Raw genomic sequence first — 17341 nt, forward strand, 5'->3', positions numbered from 1 at the left:
AGCCTCAAGTACATACGTTATTTCTCATGTGTGTTTTACATGGCCTGTTGAGCTCAATTTCTTCATATCTTTGTGTACATAAAACAGTATTTCCAGGATGTCTTATTACAGAAGTAGCAACCAGCCAAGCCCTCTTTTCTTTCCTAGAGCAAGAAGGAGAAGAGCTTTCTGGTCGCACAATTTTTGAGATATTAATTGGTGGGTGTAATTAACTCCAGTTGTATCACAAATTGGGACAAGAAGTTTCAGTTTTCAGATATTTTAAACTCTCAAGAATAAAACTAGAAGCCAATAGTATATTTTGGCTGTAGAAAACAATTTTTAGAACAATGAGAGGTTTTGGTCTGGTAATTCCCCATCCCATCAAATCTCGATTTCAGTCTTTCTTGGTTTTCCATTTTAATGTAGATGCACATAAATTCTTAAGTAAAACTAGGTTTATGGTTCAAACACGTTCAACACAGAGATTTGAAAGGTCTCCCAAAAATATTTTAAGTTAGACAATCTAGTGGGACTATTGCTGCACAGATGAACTTCATTTTACAGAAAAAAACCTATGCATCATAGTTTCAAAAAGCTCTAATTTACAGCAGGATGAACACTGACTTAAAATCTGGGCTTAGCCTGTGACAATGGCTGTGTGCCATTGATAGCTGTAGTATTTCTGGAATTTACACCAGGATGCTGAAGAGCAAACTAAAATTGCTCCCTTCTGGCATGACATACAGGATGACAATTTATTTACTGACCCACCCAGATGCTAAGAGCATTATAACTGACTGAAGAAGTTCTAAAATTTATAGGAACCTACAGGAATTTACAGGAAGAACACTATCTAGCATGGAGGTTTGGCAGTGGACCTACTTGGTCCCCAAGTGCATTCTAGTCACCTCCCACCTCAAGGTCAGGAGAAGACCAGTGTGAACAGTATTTCCTCACAAGCAAGAGGATGAGAGCCAATGGGTGCTAAAATAAATCTTCTGAAACAAATGATGAGGAGACCAGGCTTGCAGGCTTATTCCAGCATGTAAACACAGCCTGATTTATACTGTGATCCTAATCCTGAAGTCCATTCTCAGACAGAGCTCCATCAGAGTTCACACATCAGAGGACCTAAGAGAAATTTGACTTCTGAAAGAAGCATTTCTCCCTGTCGTGACAAAACTGTACAGAGAAGAGCCATTACAATATTCAGCTTTTTCTGTCATAAAAGCCACATGAAAACAGAATGGACCAGCTGGAATAAAACTGTTACAAGTTTGTTGCTCTTGTAGATTTAAAGCCTCAGTTTTCTATGTAAGGGTTTTCAGACTAGTGAAAGATAGTATAGAGGCCAGCTCAAGGCTTGATGAAGTCAATAGGTTTATTCTCAATTTGACCACTTGCTCCAAACATCTCTTCATCATATTTCAAATACATGCACTTTCCAGAATTTCTTAAAGTTCTCTGTTTTAACAGGGGTACTCTGTCAACATGCAGCCCAGTATCATCACTGAATTCCTCAATGCATTTGAGTGAAAGGTGCCTACTAGATAACAGCACAGTCTCTTAATCTCCCAGAAGGGCATTGGAAAGCCCAGGATGTAAACAAGGAACAAAATCAAATGAAGACATCATCTATTTACTTACTATCAACCTTAAAGACATTATGGGAAGAAAGGTAACATTTCTCAAGCAGATGAGCAGTAACTGAAGTCAGCTAGTCCTCCCAAGAGATACCTATTTGAACAAGAGAGGACTGAAAAGCCTTCAGCAAGGAAAGTCAAAACGTTTCCTAATCTATATACATTTTACTAATGGACAAACCTTATGTGCTAAGTACTTTCCAGGGCTATTTCAATCAATTTCTCCTTGGATTTTGCTGTCCCATACATTCACAACTGCTCTTTGTTTTACCTAGCTGGTTTATCTTGGAGTGTTGGAATAAAACTTCTAATTATAACACGACTTGCAACAGCAAAGTCAAGCATGAATATAATCCATGTAAACCCATGGATTATACCTTACGAGGAAAAGACCATGGAAAAGAATTCAATTTAATGCAACTGAAGCCTCCAATGATTAAGCTCACAAAGATTAATCTCAAATACTCGTTAGATTCAATGGATCAACATTCTCAGCAATGTTTGTAAATTAACTTTTACATCAAAGATATTAGGACATGAAAATTATAAAAAAGAAGGCTGCTAGTATGATTAGATTCTACTAAACTGTGAAGTGCCAGGATTTCTTAAATAGAAGAAACAAAGTTTAGATACAAATTTCCTGCTACAAGGAGCACTCAATGCTTATTATACTCAGTGCAATGGCATCTACAGAATCTGAAAAATAGGAAATTAAAAAAAAAGAAGTTTCATTATCCTTCCGCACCTTGGGCAATTCCTCCATTTTATCTAATACCACAGTATCTCAGAATAATAAAAAGCCTGAAGTTTTTGCTTATTACGTCCTTCAAGCTATATCATCTGCTTTGCCACAGACCATTTTGTAGAACTAAAAACCCATGACTTCGTGTCTCTTCTCTCTCTCATTTTAATACGGGATAAGTTGCAATATGTTTTCCCTGTACACCCTTGAGTTTCTCTCTACCAGTAGTCACAAAATGCTGCATATGCATTTGAAAATAACCTGTTTGCTCCTGGCCATGGAAACAGAAAGATAAAAGTGTAAGGCTGTCAGCATACTTAAGGCTGGTAACAACTTAATGTACCATTCATTAATTCCTACAACCACATTAAGATTAAGTATCAGACCCCTTTAAACCCTACACAAAAAGAGTTGAGAGGTTGGTCACAGTGTGTGATTAAGCTAAATTAAAGACCCAAAATACATTCCACATAATATGCTACTGTATACATTCACCCCCAGTCAATTACATGTTTATTATGGTATCTCTGACAAGCTAAATTAACAATACATTAATGTCCAAGTTGTGATTTCACTTTTGACAATAATATACTACAACTAAGCCTTAAATATCTGCATGTAACTATTTGGCTAGAGACATAAGTGAAGGTAATGAAGTCAAAAACTGCAGACTAATTGCTTCAGATGAAGGCTTATTATCTCTCCAATTTCAAGCTCAGCAGCAGTTAAGCAGTAATATAAACTACTTTAGTCAAAGCATTGTGAATCTTTATATTGAATTTACTTTTATTTTTATCTCTTTTAGTTTTCATAAATAAAAGCAACAGCCATTCATTTTCAGACTGACAAAGGTAAGGATGTAAGCTGAAGGGTTAAAAAAAAAACCCAACCAACCAACAGTTCAGCCTTCAAATTTGCGTGTTTTTACTATTTCACTCAAACTCTTCCTCTTCCCCTTTCTAATGGGTTTTCACATGATCATTTCATGTGTAAGCTCAGCTCAACTCTTCTTAAGTAAGTGCTTCAGCCTGTCTCATCCTCCTTTACCATGAGACACACTCAGGGCATGATTTCCCACTCAGCTTAGATTTGCGTATTCACACCTGTAAAAGCAGATGCAATGAGGGCACGAGGCTATCGCAGACAGGGATGGTGGCAGTGTGTATGCCCACCAAAGAGCTGTTAGAGACACACCAAGTTTTAGGCAGCAGTAGAGAGATGATGTCTAGATGCTCCTGCTCCCTTGGTGACTCATCAGGATCCCAGCGACTAGCTCTCTCCATCCCAGCACATGGCAATTCTAATGAAACTAGCCTATCCTCTGCACGTGATCATCTGCAATTCAGCTTTTTTAAGGTGGTCATGGAGACAAGAAAATGCCTTCCAACAGCACTCCTCACTCACATGGATGCAGGGAGATTGCCCCATCCTTTTGTTAGCCTCTTCCACCAAGGCCACAGAGCCCAGTGACACAGCCATGATGCAGGGCTATTTAACAAGACAAGATCCCAAAACATAGTCCCTGTTACGCCTCTGTGACCAGATGTTGTCCAGCAGACTGGGACAAATCCCACTCTCAGAAATTACGGTCTATCTACACTTTTCACCTGCAGTTTCCATCACAAAATAATACCTCATAAGAGTAATAGCCATAGCTTGTTTGCCAGTTACCATACATCATGCGTACAGCACACAGGTTGTCTGTCAAAAAGAAGCTTTCCTCCAGTAGCAGGAAGGGCACAGGCAATCAGGGCACTCAGGGATGGGTAATACAAGGGACAATGAGGGAAGCAGAGCCCTTTCCCTGGACAAGAAGAGGACCTTAACCCTTTTCTTCCTCTTGCTCTTCTGAGAATCTTCCCTGGCAAAGACAGCTGCTGCTTTTTCCCCACTGCACCCCCAATGCAACAGAAAAGAAATCAGTGTCTCTAGTTAATGTGTTATTTAAGTACTTATTTTGAAGGCAGGGTACTTCTGAAGAGACACAAGGTATCTGAGAACTGGCAAAAACATAGCCATCTTCACCTCTTCCCTCAAGGCAGGCAGGTAAAGAGTTACCAGCATGTTACAGGATGGAGATGCTGAGACAAAGCACTGCCTAAGGCCACAACATGAAGGCCCAGCAAAGGCAAGAGAAGAGGCAGTGCTCTGAACTCCCTCTGTCACACAAGGCTTGCAGCTGGACCTCACCTTTCAAGTCATTCCTCCTTTGGTGCCACCACATCACCCACATGCTGCATGGAGAGCAGCCACTGTCCCTCACTGCGAGCCCTCAGGAAGGTTGCAAAGCCTGCTGAGATCCTCCACCAAATGTGTTCCCGGGAATGACAAGTGTCATCATTGCAGCTCTGTACAACTTGGCTATGGTGCAGAGGGCCATCACCCTAACCACAACCCTGTACAACAAGATTATAGCTGATTTTCTTCCTTCCATTGTCTCAGTGCTCCTGCTGCCGCCTCCCTGTAGGATAGGGAAGGTTGCTGCCATGTGCTCCCTGCTTCCTTATGAACCAGCTGCCTACCTGCAGCTTCTTCTTCCTCCACAAGCCTCTTTCACTACCAAATCCAGTGATACTTCTGCTGTAATTTCCATAACTCCTCCAGATAGTTAATAGCTACTCTTTAGCCTACTCGTCTTCTCCTCTCTCATTTTCCTTGATCTGTGGAGGATTTTCACCAATGGTGGTGGGAAGTAGCCATGTCCTCTCCACTTCCATCGTGCTTAAAATCCTTTCCACAACTTCCACAACTTTTGTCAGGGCTTTCTCTCTACAAGTACCGGGCTCTGGGCTTCAGTTTTGGCTTGTGGGCTCATCCTGACTTGCAGGAAGATGCTTGCCATCAACCTCCTGGGCCCCAAACTTCAGCATCTGGTTTCCACTTCTGAAAGGTTTTGTTTTCACCCTTCACCACACATATCACTGGCTCATCATCCCCACATTTACTTTTCCATTTCATCTCTATGTCTCCTAATTACACCGCAGTATTCCTATTGAAAAAAAATTTAATTACTCCTTCTCGGAACAGGTCTTTGTGCATTATGCAACAGAGAGCTGAAAGATCTATCTCTGTCTTAGCTCGAACTCTAAAATTGCTTCTAGTTCCCAAAGTCTTAGAATCAGATACAATCCAAAAATTCTATGCATTTTCTCTTTCTCTCATTTGCAAGTTTGCTTATAACTGTCTGAATTCCTGCCAGGATTTACCTTTATCTTGATCTTTTTCTGCTGAAAGTCTTATTCATATCTAAGTCTTCAGAAGGAGTTTTAACTTTCAGGTTTTCTCCTATGACCCTTTCCCTACATTCTCTAAATGTCAAGGAGTACATCTCTCTGGTATCTCAGGCACTTACTTGTGCAGCCTGAGTTATGACAGTATCTCAGAACCTCATATTTCATGTACTTATCCTCAGGAAACCCCTAGGTCTTTTTTTTTCTTCCCAGCTTAAGGTGGCAATGGACCATCTCAGGAGAAGAGCAGCTGCTGACTGCCACCGAGGACCTATGTCTAACACTCTTGCTCAAAGCCATAACAGAAGTCTGCAGCACAAGAAGCACTAAGTTCCATGCTCCAACCACTGAACCATCATGCAAAGCCACCTGATAATCCCACTCAAAATTTGCTCTTAAATCAGAAATTGATACTAACTCACCCTTCCATTCTTGATCACCTTCATTGACTTCAAATATAGGTCCCTCTCCAAATTTCTGTTTAACAAAGGTTTTGCAAACTTGCTCAATGCACTCCTCTTACTTCTGCCATTAGTTCTTCTCCATATCTGCAGCAGCCCTTCGGAGAAAGAGTGTGCTCAGCTTTCCTGTTCTGTTGCTGCTGGCCTCTCCTTTCTCTGAATCTATTTCACTTACTTAAATCCCACTTAAGAATCAGAGAAGGAAGGATGGAAGGACAAAAGAAAGGATGAAATGAAGGAAAACAGAAAGGACAAGAGAACAAAAGACTTGAGTGCAAAACACACAGAATAAACTACATAAATAATAGATACTACTGTACTCTACATCATTTAAAAAGTGCTACCTTCTCTCACATTGTCCAAAGTGACCATGATTCACCACAACTTAATGCATGATAATGATCACAAAGCAGCAGCATTAAAGGCGTAAGAACTGAAAGCAGGTAAAACCATCGTTCATTAAATGGCTGTAGCAATGCATAGCACTGCTAATGGACCACAACTGGAATGAAGCATCAGATGCTTTAAGATAAGAGTTAAAAAAAAAATAATCTAAGAATTTTTTTTTTTTTTGTGGAGTTCAAGCACAGTTTCATGACCCCCAGATAACTGATGAACTTCAGAGACAAATTATTCTGTCTTGATCCAACAGCAAATGAAAGACTTAATGAGAAAGACTGCAACACAAGGTATCTCTGCCAGGAATGGAGGGAGAAGCAGTTAACCAACACTGTCCCAAGGACAAGTGGCAGAGCACATCCTACTTGACCTGTCAAGGTATAGCCAGAGTGTAAAGCATATACAATCTCAAGCAGCATCCTGTGGAAGTATACCAACCCTTAGAAGCTGCGTGCTTAGAAGATCACCAACCATAATGCGGTCTTGACACATCTGAGGCCTTCCAGAAGCACGTTCATTTTAGTACTGAACACCAAAGAACCTTTTCTATAGCCTTCTCCTTTTGAGACTTCAGTTTTACACCAAATGTGCTCCTTTCCATTTCTGTCTCCCCCTCCCCATTGTTTAGCTTCCTCCATTCCTCATGGCAAATTAACAGCTTGAAAAGACTGCCAGTTTGATGCAATTTCATGTTCTTGAATACAGTGTTCTCAGGAGCACTATTACGGAAATTTAATCTCTTGAGAAATAGATCAGATATGCCATTAACAGAGTGAAACACAAATGTTCTCTATGACTTCCTGGAGAAAGCCTGTGTTGGGTCTACACTAAGATATGTAATTTACAGAGCTGTTATCAAGAAAAAATGTATTGTCTCATATCAACAATTTTATTTTTTAAAAATTATGCACTTGAACAACTAACACTAAACAGTTCCATTAAAACTAAAAAAAAAACCCCTTTGTTTTCTATGCAAGTCAGAAGCAGGTTTCTCCTCTTTCCCTTCTCTTTGGTAGACACCTTCCAAAAGTGGACATTGCTCCCTGATTTCTGCACAGCTGTAATAATTAGAGCCAGAATGTTGCAGCAAGTCAGTGAGAATGAGGGATTCTCACAAGCAGGGACTCACCTTTGGGATATGACAGTTTTCAACTCTAGCCAAGAACATAGGAGCTCTGCTATCACAAGTCACTGAGATAATATGCTAAATTAGCTCATCTCCTGGGAGACTCACTCCCACCTGTTCAACAGCTGCAGGCCAAGCTCCTTTCAGCCCACTGTTGAATCTGGGTACCGCAGAGGTATTCCTTCGTGTGGATTTTATGCCACTGGGGTGCTGCAGTGGGGAGTCTGACTGTGCCAGCTAATGGCACCATAAATCAGGGCTTTCTTGTAACACATTCACAGCTCAGTCTGCTTCCGAACATAAAGTTACAATGCGTAATCTCGAACCTTGCTAAGAAAACATAGAGGATTTGGTAGTGGCTCTTTGTGGTCTAGCATACACCGGGGATGGTATTGACAAATAAAAGGGCAAAGTCCCTTCCCTATTTCAACAGATAAAATTCAGAACTTAAAATATGTGCTTGAACCTGCTGTACACTACAGCCTGTTTACAACATGAAGGGATCCTGCACTCTTTGGAGCCAATTTGTATTGCTTACATGATGTAAGGAGGCTGTAGTGTCTCAGAGAATCAGGACTGTTGCAGCCTTTCAGGTAAAGCATGTTGAACTAACCAAGACATTTGGCACCCAGGGATGATGATTTGCTGGACAGCACTCAGATAAGCACAGCAGATCTGGAATGATTTCAAGTCACACCTCACAGAAAAAAAAAAAAAAAAAAATTAACATTTAAAGATATCTTCAGGTACAGGAACATATCTCATATGAAGTTACATTTATCTCTGTCTCCCATCCCTGCTAAAGACGTGAGGCACATCTGGTGGTTTTGTTCAATTCAGAACTGCACTACTGACCAAATCTCTCAGTTGTACCCATCTACCATGCTCTAACTCACATTTTATAGTGGCCTCAGAGCACACAAACTGGCTTCCTTTTGGATGAAGCTAAATGAGAAGATGCTGTTCAACCACTAATGAGCATTCACACCAGTCTGGATCTAGCTTGAAATAACCCCCTGTCCAAAATGTGTATTTGGGACCTCAATACCATCTCTCTCATCCTCATGGGGTGGGCCCACACTATTTCCTAATGTAAACACACCCATATTTTTTAGTTTAACTACTCTGGGAATGAAGTAACAGCATAGGACTCAGCTCACAATGCTTGAGGATAGTTATAACCTTGAAGGAAGACAGCCAGGCACATGGGAATTGACACCCCTCGCTACAGGAATCCCAGAATTACCTGGATTATAACTATGTAGGGAAAAAGCCTGCATAATGCACGTAAAGTGTACCCTTTTTTTATTATTTGGATAAATTTACTCAAATAGAGGCAAATTTCAGCATAGTATATTAGATACTCCAACTGTACACACTCTTCAACTTACTACAGGCTATTTCTGTGAAGTACAGAGTGGCAGGGGAACATTAGGGGCATGAAATATTAATCTTTCCATCATGTTATTCCTGAGTCTGGCCTAGGTTTTCCAAGTTAAAAATGTTCTCTCTCCACTTGAAGACACCTATTATTTGGAATTCCATCTGTTCTATAAAATTCAAAATTGATTACCTTAATGACAGCTAATAGGCAGAACTGTTCTATTGATCTGACTCCACTCCTCCATGGAGCCTACTTCAATAAAAGGCAGCCCTCAAGCTATTTTGCCTCCTTACTTAATTTTTGGTCTTTTACATGGAGCTGCATGCAAATAATCATTAACAACCTTGTCTAGGACACGTGCATATTTTGGAGCAGGATCTCACTCCTTGTAAGTCCATGACAGTTCTTCTCTATACAGCAAAAGAAATGGGAACAACCATTTATTCTGAGTGCTCAAGTACCCAATTAACCAATCAACCCTTTAAATACATTTTATAAAAGGTGTTCTTTGAGAATCTGTGATCCTGTTATCCTAGATATGCTGACTCATTTTTTAAAATACTTAAAAGTCTCATTTTAGCATTATGCCTATTACCACAGTTTCATAAAAAAACAGCCTCCTTTTACTTTTATGTATGACTGTAGAGCTATTTGCATTCCCAAAGGCCATTAAAAGTAGCAAGAATTGGGCTAAACTAAGATAACAAATTTACAGGCTCATGTTAAAACACAAGGATGTTCAGCCAGTGTAAATTACCAAACGTTGACCCAGTACTTGACCTGTTGTTGTTATTTTCTTCTCCTTTTTTCATGGAGGAGCGGTTTTAATGGTATATTCACACATCCAGCTAACAATCCTCAAGACAGAGAACAAGATTCACTAGTCCTCCTGAGTCAGATCCCAAGTCTATTAGTGTCTGCAGGCTTTTCTACAGACTTCTGAGCATTGGGTCTAGCAGAAAGCCAATTGTAATCATTGTATACTGCATGGTATCCAACTCCAGCCATTTGAACAAGAAACCATAGCTGTGTCAAAAGCACCTAAGCATACAGAGGCAACTGCATTCAACTTATATCTTGATCAAGCAATCACAGCTTGACAGTAAGAGACAGTATTACATATCACTTACAGAATGTTTTCTGTACATGATGCCCAAAAGACTTAAAGTTCAGACTCATGAAACAGATAAGCAAGGAGATAAATGATTAAAATTTTTAGTATTTTAACTGACACGGAGGTGAGCAACATTGCTTATCAGAAAGAAACTGTATAGAAACATTTTTAATTAACAAAGGGAAGAAAGGGATGCTTATTGCTTGGCTTCAAGCAGGTAAGGCAGTGCATTGCTTATCTCCACATCCCAATCGTTTTCTAATTATTTTAATTTTTGTAAATCTCAAGACAGAATATGCCTTCATTTGCATATAGACACATGGGGCTGAATTAGATTTTTAAACTTATGCCCGTAAAGCTTCTGCAGATGTTTTCAAACTTTCCCCACCCTGTTCCTGCAGTGTCTTTTCATGCCCAGCTTCTGTTTGGCTTAGCATGGTAGGACACAGCATAGACTTAAGCCAACTGTGTTACTTGCCTGTCTCTGGATCCAGGGGATGTCACAGCAAGGAATACAGAAAAGGGACGGTCACAATCTCTTACGACAGCAGCAGCTGCTTCTGAAAAAGACTCAGTCCTCTATAGACAGACAAGCACTTTGCCTTCAGTTTTCTCCCAGCTACAATTTTCAGTTTCTTGATCAGTTTTAAGCAAGGAAAAAACCTAAGCAATTCTTGATATGCACTAACCTGGAAATAGAATTTCAGCTTGAAATAGAATTTGGATAGAGCCTTTCTTCAGTTATGAACTGTTTTAAATAAAATAAGGGTTTAGATCTGCATTTGATGTTAAAAGATAAAAGTGCACTCAAATCAATGGACACAGATTGGATTCGACCCCCCATGGCTAAGCCATTTTACTAATAATGTATTGTGAAAACAAGAACAACAAAAAATCATGGGAGTGAGCAAAGTTGCTTACAGACTCAAACATTAATATTCATCAAGATCATTGATATTTATATATGCCTGATATTTCTATTTCATGCTCACACTAGGACAGAGCTGAGAGAGCATGTACTTTCAGCATATTTAAGTGTACCATATGGGTATAATTGCAACTCAATCAGTTATAGAATATATTCAGTCAAGACTCTGCATAATACTAAAGACCTATTCTGGGCATTTTATACTTCATAAGGGAAGAGAGAAGTAGCAAAGACATGGCATGCCAGTAGCAAAATGGCATTAGGCAGGTAACACTACTTGAAACAAAAACAACGCTCCTTTACAAAAGGCAACTGACTTACACTTCGTGACTTACAAACCCCAACACTTGTACACAGCTCGAAGAAGGAGGAGGGGACAGCCCCACAGCTCTCTTTGTTCAGAAGAGGCACTTATACATAAACCCTTGCCCTGCCTCCCAGAAACACAGCTAGACTAATTTTAATCTGCAGCAGTGACAAAAATACATATTCCAAAAGCAATGGACAGAGAAGCACAGAAGCCCAACAGATGGAAGGTTAGATGAAGGCACCGTTTCTTTACCCTCAGTATCAAAGTTGTTTTCTTCTTGTTTTAACTGAACCATCAAGCCTATTTTGGCCATTAGTAAAATGTCACCCTGAAAATGCAGATTATATGATACTACTTGTGGTGCCTTCACATGCTCTTCCCTTCCCCAATTCCCTAAAATAAAGCAGCAAGAAAAAAAAAGAAAAACAACATGCGAGCCTCTCAGCCTATCAAGCCAGGAAGAACTATTTTAAGAATTAATTTGTGCCCTGAGAGATCTGTTTAAATTATCCTCCCGTGCTGTCCTAACCAAAGATTAAAGTGGTGAACTTCCAACGTCTTAAGGAGACGACGAGAACTGAAGAACTGGAGCGTACGGGCTCCTCCGTGGTCCCCCAGGCATGGGGCCAAGCGCGGGGAGGGGAAGCCGGTGCCAAGGAGGATGGAGCTGCTGATCCGCCGGTGCACCAGGAGCCCATGAACCTTTGCCATTCTCAGCTGGGGCTCAGAGATCGCAACCAGGCTTTCCCTTATGCCACCACTTCTTAACTATGCCTATCCTTTACAGCTGAGGGTATGTCCCCTTCTTCTGCCACCCACTGCCTTTTTGAGAGGGAAAGTTTTGACTTCATTTTGTCCTGGTAAGTGCAGTCAGATAGGAATAACCTCTAAAAAACAGGCATGGCAGAGAAAATCAAGTCTTTAACTTTCTACCTCTACAGAAACACAAACAGCAACTACCAAGAGAAAGAAAATTAATCAAGTTCAGCTATAGTGTGAGCACTGCAATTTTCCCCAAAGTCAATGGCAGTTATACCTACTTACAGCTGCTTTTTCCTCCCCCCCATCACTGCTTGCACACGCACAGCCTGAGCATACACTGTACTCTGAAGTGTCCCTCCAAGAAAATGTCAGACAAAAAAAAAATTCCCAAAAGTGTATGACAAAGTAAGAAGCTGAAACCCACTTTTGCAATTTTATATCCATCTGCAGAGGGGCTGTTAAAAGCCTTACCCCCTTCCTCCAGTGGGAAGGGGCCTCCATCCCCCCATCCTGTCCCCCCAACATGCACGTAAGGAACAAGTTACAGAACAAACCTCTGTAGCCTTCAGCAAGAGGTACAGGCTGTTAAAAATAGCACAATTTCAGCTTCCCCCCCCCCAGCCTCCACACACACCGAGAAAGCAGACCTTGAACCCAGCTACACAGTACTTTCCTCCTGCCACTGACTGGTGACTCAGTTGACAATTTTAGGAATGCAAACCAAGAAGATTAAAAGAAAAAATAATAATCATACAAGAAACACAGAGCTATACTATACAATGCAAATCTGTATTTGTTTGAAATTGAGGAAAATAAGCATTACCTGTTCTTGTTGTTGGGCTTGTTTCCCTGATGCATTTTGCTCCTTGGCTGTAGTCATGCTCACCTATTTGTGCCCACTGCAGTGGCAAACAGGATTTTACAGAGTGTGTGTGTGTGTGTAAGCTTGTCTGTGTGTGTTCAGACATACACGCACACGCACACACACAAAGACTAAAGGGATAAGGATGAGTAACTAGTCCATCACTTAATCACCAGCTGAGAAATTTCCCACCCCCACAAAAAGAAATAAATAAAAATGCAATGTAAAAAAGCACTAGTCTAGCTGTCTTCCCCCTTGAGCCTCTCAAATAAAAGCAGAAGCAGGAGCAGAGAGAATGATGCTGTGGGGGCTTCTTCAATTAGCAACAGCCTCTGCAATCGTCACAGAAACAATGATAACTGCTTGGCAACCAGCAACTGGCAGCTCAGAGCCGGGAGGCAGCGATGTGGTCCTCGCTCCCCACCTCCACGGCGGCAGCCCGCGCGTTGCGCATGCACCGGCCGCCTTGTAGCACAATGTGCCGCTCGCTGGCGATGTGCAGAGCCGGAGCTCGGCAGTCATCTCCCCTCCCGCAGCTGGGGTGGAAGGGGCCGCAGCCACTCGGCGTTCAGGAATTAAATCCCGCATTCCCCACGATGCCAGTGACGGGAGTCCCGCAGATGCAGTTTCTGGCAGACACGCTCTCATCTTCTCCCAACTTGCAGAGGTTGCAATGCCCTGGCAGTCCCCGGCTATGAAGGAAAGCTGTGCCAAGGGCAGCCTCTGCCCCACTGCCAGCACAGTTTTGGAGGATGCAGTGTGCACTCCCAGGGAAGCAGGTTCCCACCGATGGGACGCAGACAGCACCAACACTCCCTGGGGAGCTGCTTGCCTCACTGCCAAAAGGTGGCACATTCAATGAGCGTAAAATATGCCCCCAGCCTCCCCCTGGCCCTCTGCATGTCCCTGATGTGACGGAGACCACTTTGCATTTCTGTTATTTCTGCGTGCTTGCAGCTTCCATGTAGGTCACATTGCAGGGTGACACACCAGAGAGCGCTGCCTGCTCCGCTCCATGCTGCCGGAGCTCGCTCCCCATGGTCTCCCTGCCATAACAGAGATCTCTCCAACACAGCAGAGTTGTCAAACAAGCCTTGCTAGCCTGCTCGCCCACCCTACTGTCAGCATGGGGTGACACGGGGTGTTCCTGAGCATGAGGCATAAAGCAAGTTCTGCTCTCCAGTAATCCCCAGGGGACTTTACACGGTTGGAGAAAACCTAGAGAAGCATGAAGGTGGTTCAATATTTGCTCGGGACTGATGCAAGCCCTAGCTCACCTCAACATCAGGTGACATGAAACTGCCATGTTGCTGCTTTTGCCCTCCTCACCTCCTTCGCAGAGTACCCAACATACTGGGCTGGATCAAGCCCAGAGCTCGCCTTTGTGCTGTAGCGCTATAGAAAAGCTAAATGTTTTCTCATTCATGTTATAGTGGGATCTCTGCTGACTCTGCAGATAACCCGCTAAGGAAAGGGAGTATCAGAGTATTTATCTGACAAGGAAGTGATTATGCCCCATTTGATCCTCAATTTTACAGCACAGATTTATTATACAAGGTCACATTCACCAAGAGTGCAACTCCACTGGAGGCAATCTCTCCTTACACCTGGGATAAATTTGATCCTTTGTTCAGGGACAGATCAATAGCAGGCCAAGTTTTCCTAGAGATTATCTACTAGCCACCACTCAGACCTTCTAAGCATTTCTGCATTTTCACCAGTACATATCACATCAGTTCATAGAAACTACAACATAAAAGATGTGCAACATGGAATTGTGCTGGTAGGAAACTGGACAAGCTTGCCTGGTCTCAGGCACCAGGATCCAGGCAAGAGCTCATTAAAAAAAAGTGAATAGCACCTCTCCAAGAAGCAGCAATAATTTACATGTAAATCTAACAGCCTGTGTCAACCTCTTGCTGGGTTATACTATGACATGGTCCCAGCTTACATTGCAATTTCATCTCTTCAGTCCCAATAGTTTTAGTCACAATATTTTGTAGATGTTTATAGTGAGGTTATTCTTGCTCATACATTTTTCCTCAGCCATCAGAACAGAATTGCTTTCAAGGTCTTGTATAAGTGGATCAGTTTGAATTTTCCAATTGGCTTGGTCTATTTTTCTGCCTGTTGTGGGTAGTAATGAAGGCTTGCTTTATTCCACACTTTTGCTATTTTTCTTTCCAAGAGGAGTTCAAACTAAATAAAACTGTATTTTGGGTTTTTTTTACTTCTTTACAGTATATCCTGGAAATTTCTGCAAAACAGATCCCTTTCAAAATATAGACCATTCACTGTGTCCCTGACCCCTTAGTACTTACGCTGGCAATCACTGAACTTAACTGCACTGTTATTGAAAATAAGTATATTTGTACCTCTCTATTTACCCTTGCATGCTGTCCCCATGCATATTCAATTCTTTCACAGTTAACAATTTAGGACACACAGTTTTCACTAGTTTTCTGGAAATGGCCCCTCTTCCTTACAATGTAGATTTTTTCCAATAAGCTTGTTGTTGGACACATAAGAAGTTAATTTTGCTAATTAGTCCAGCAGTTAGCTATGCAAATGTATATGGCTTAGCCTCATTACATAGGTACATTATAATGCTGGCTGTTCTCACTGCACATCCCAGTGTTTTGGCAGTTATCCTGATGTTATCGAAGTGCCCGGTGGTACCCCTCTGTCACCCCTGACCTGTGCACAGGGTTTCATCCTCTCAGATGGCCACCAGCTCATGCTCACTGCCAGGAGGATGTGGAAGCAGGGGACAACCATGTCCCCCAGCTCTCTGCCACCATCCTCCCTTGATCAAAGGGGTTCAGAGGTTGCAAAACACCTCCTGTGGAGATGCTAGCAGAGGAAGCAGTGGCCATTGCCATTCAGAAATACTTGTTACCAACAGGCACAGAATAATCTGCTCACATATTAGCAGGGCTGAGGCCATCCATCCTGACCTCTGTGCTATGTTAGGGTACCAACTTTATTGCTTGGCTGAGTCATCACTTATGAAAGATTAATACACCCCTATCACAGGACAAGAATCAGTATCTGCCAACCCCAGCAGCTGCCCAGGCAGAAGGATTTATACAGACAGTCCCATTTAGGGTGTTGCAGGAGGCACTGGCAGATAAGGACCCTGGGAATATGACTTTTCCCATCCATGCCACCCCACAGCTTCCCAGCAGATCACAGGGATACAGGTAGCACATTGTTCCTTCCTGCCAGGTTTGAAGATGCATCAGGCTGTTCATCCCCTACCACCCATCATTTGCAATACGTTCGTCTCCACTGGCCTCCAGGGCTACATGCAGGGTCTATCTCCAGGCTTGCTCCCTGTCACACAAGCTGCACTCCTGCCATGAGCATCCTCCATTAATCCATGTAGTCCACAGCATGGCACCACTGGGACAGCTCAGGAGCACCGCTATGAGCACAGACAGCTCTCCTTGTTAACCAAGATGCATGTTCAAAATGCCAACTACAACCATGTAAATGGCATCCCCACACTCAACATCAATTAGCTCCTCCAGCACCATGGCAGGACAGACAGCCATTTTGCTCCCATCAGGAGAGGAACCAGTGACAGGCGAAAGGAACTGTTTCCAGCTTCTCAACTCATCTTCACCCAGGGTGCTTGTTTCAACAAAATCATGCAGTGCTGCAGTAAGACAGATAATTTTTAATTACCTTGTAACAAATTAGTCACACACGTCCTAGCACATTTCTTGTTAGATGGGAAGTGCTCCATTCTCCTGAGACTGGCAGGAACAGGATTGTTGTCTGGGATAATTCTCAAAATGCTCCTAGGAGTTCTTGGAGAGCATCTCTACCACCACTTCAAAGCTTTCTCATGCTCAAAGATTGTTGCAAATGGAAACTAATGCTGCAATGGCTCTGGAAGACAAGGTGGACTAAAACTTTAAAAAGTCATCTCCGTGAAGACCTATGAACTCTTAGGAACTCATTGTTTATGACCATGCATTACAGCTATGCATGCTAGGGAAAGAAGCAGTTTGTTATTGCTCCCAAACATTTTTAAGCAGATTAGTTCACTAAGCGCATCCTTGATCCTGCCCCTCCATGCAGGTGGAGGTCTCTGCTGTCCATGGATGCAGAGCAGCCCCTTCATGGGAAGTAGCAATGGGATCTCAGGAATCAGTGCAGAGCATTCCCATGTTACAGAGGCCAAATCCAACAGCAGCCTGTGCTCGTGGGGAGCCCTCCAGCGGCATGCATCTGTTCAAGGGAGTATAGACTAAGCAAGGGCAGTAATAAGCCTCCAGCAGCAGCAGGTATAGTTATTGGATGCAGAACCCTTCTGCTCCTTTGAAACCTGGGGTTCCAGCTGTACCACACTGGGCTATTTATTCCCCCTTCATTACCACATCAAGGAAG

The 17341-nt window shown here is 42.3% G+C and overlaps 1 protein-coding gene across 4 annotated transcripts in view; it reads right to left on the bottom strand.

The window, feature by feature from the left end:
* The window catches only part of DPP6 (dipeptidyl peptidase like 6), a 566701-nt gene that overhangs the window by 250500 nt on the left and 298860 nt on the right, over positions 1-17341 (bottom strand). Inside the window, exon 1 of one of the 4 annotated variants that reach the window (XM_087730220.1) lies at positions 12905-13354. The exons of 2 other annotated variants lie outside the window; for them this stretch is intronic. In XM_087730220.1, coding sequence (XP_087586346.1) covers positions 12905-12961 — 57 coding nt within the window. In that variant the 5' untranslated portion in view covers positions 12962-13354. Of the gene's footprint in view, positions 1-1629; positions 1683-12904; positions 13355-17341 lie in introns of those variants that run through there. One more of the 4 variants, XM_087730226.1, reaches the window with a different exon arrangement.

This window comes from Nipponia nippon, unplaced genomic scaffold (genome assembly GCF_047370975.1).
Source record: "Nipponia nippon isolate SJK-2023a ecotype South Korea unplaced genomic scaffold, ASM4737097v1 scaffold_1, whole genome shotgun sequence".
NCBI lineage: Eukaryota > Metazoa > Chordata > Aves > Pelecaniformes > Threskiornithidae > Nipponia > Nipponia nippon.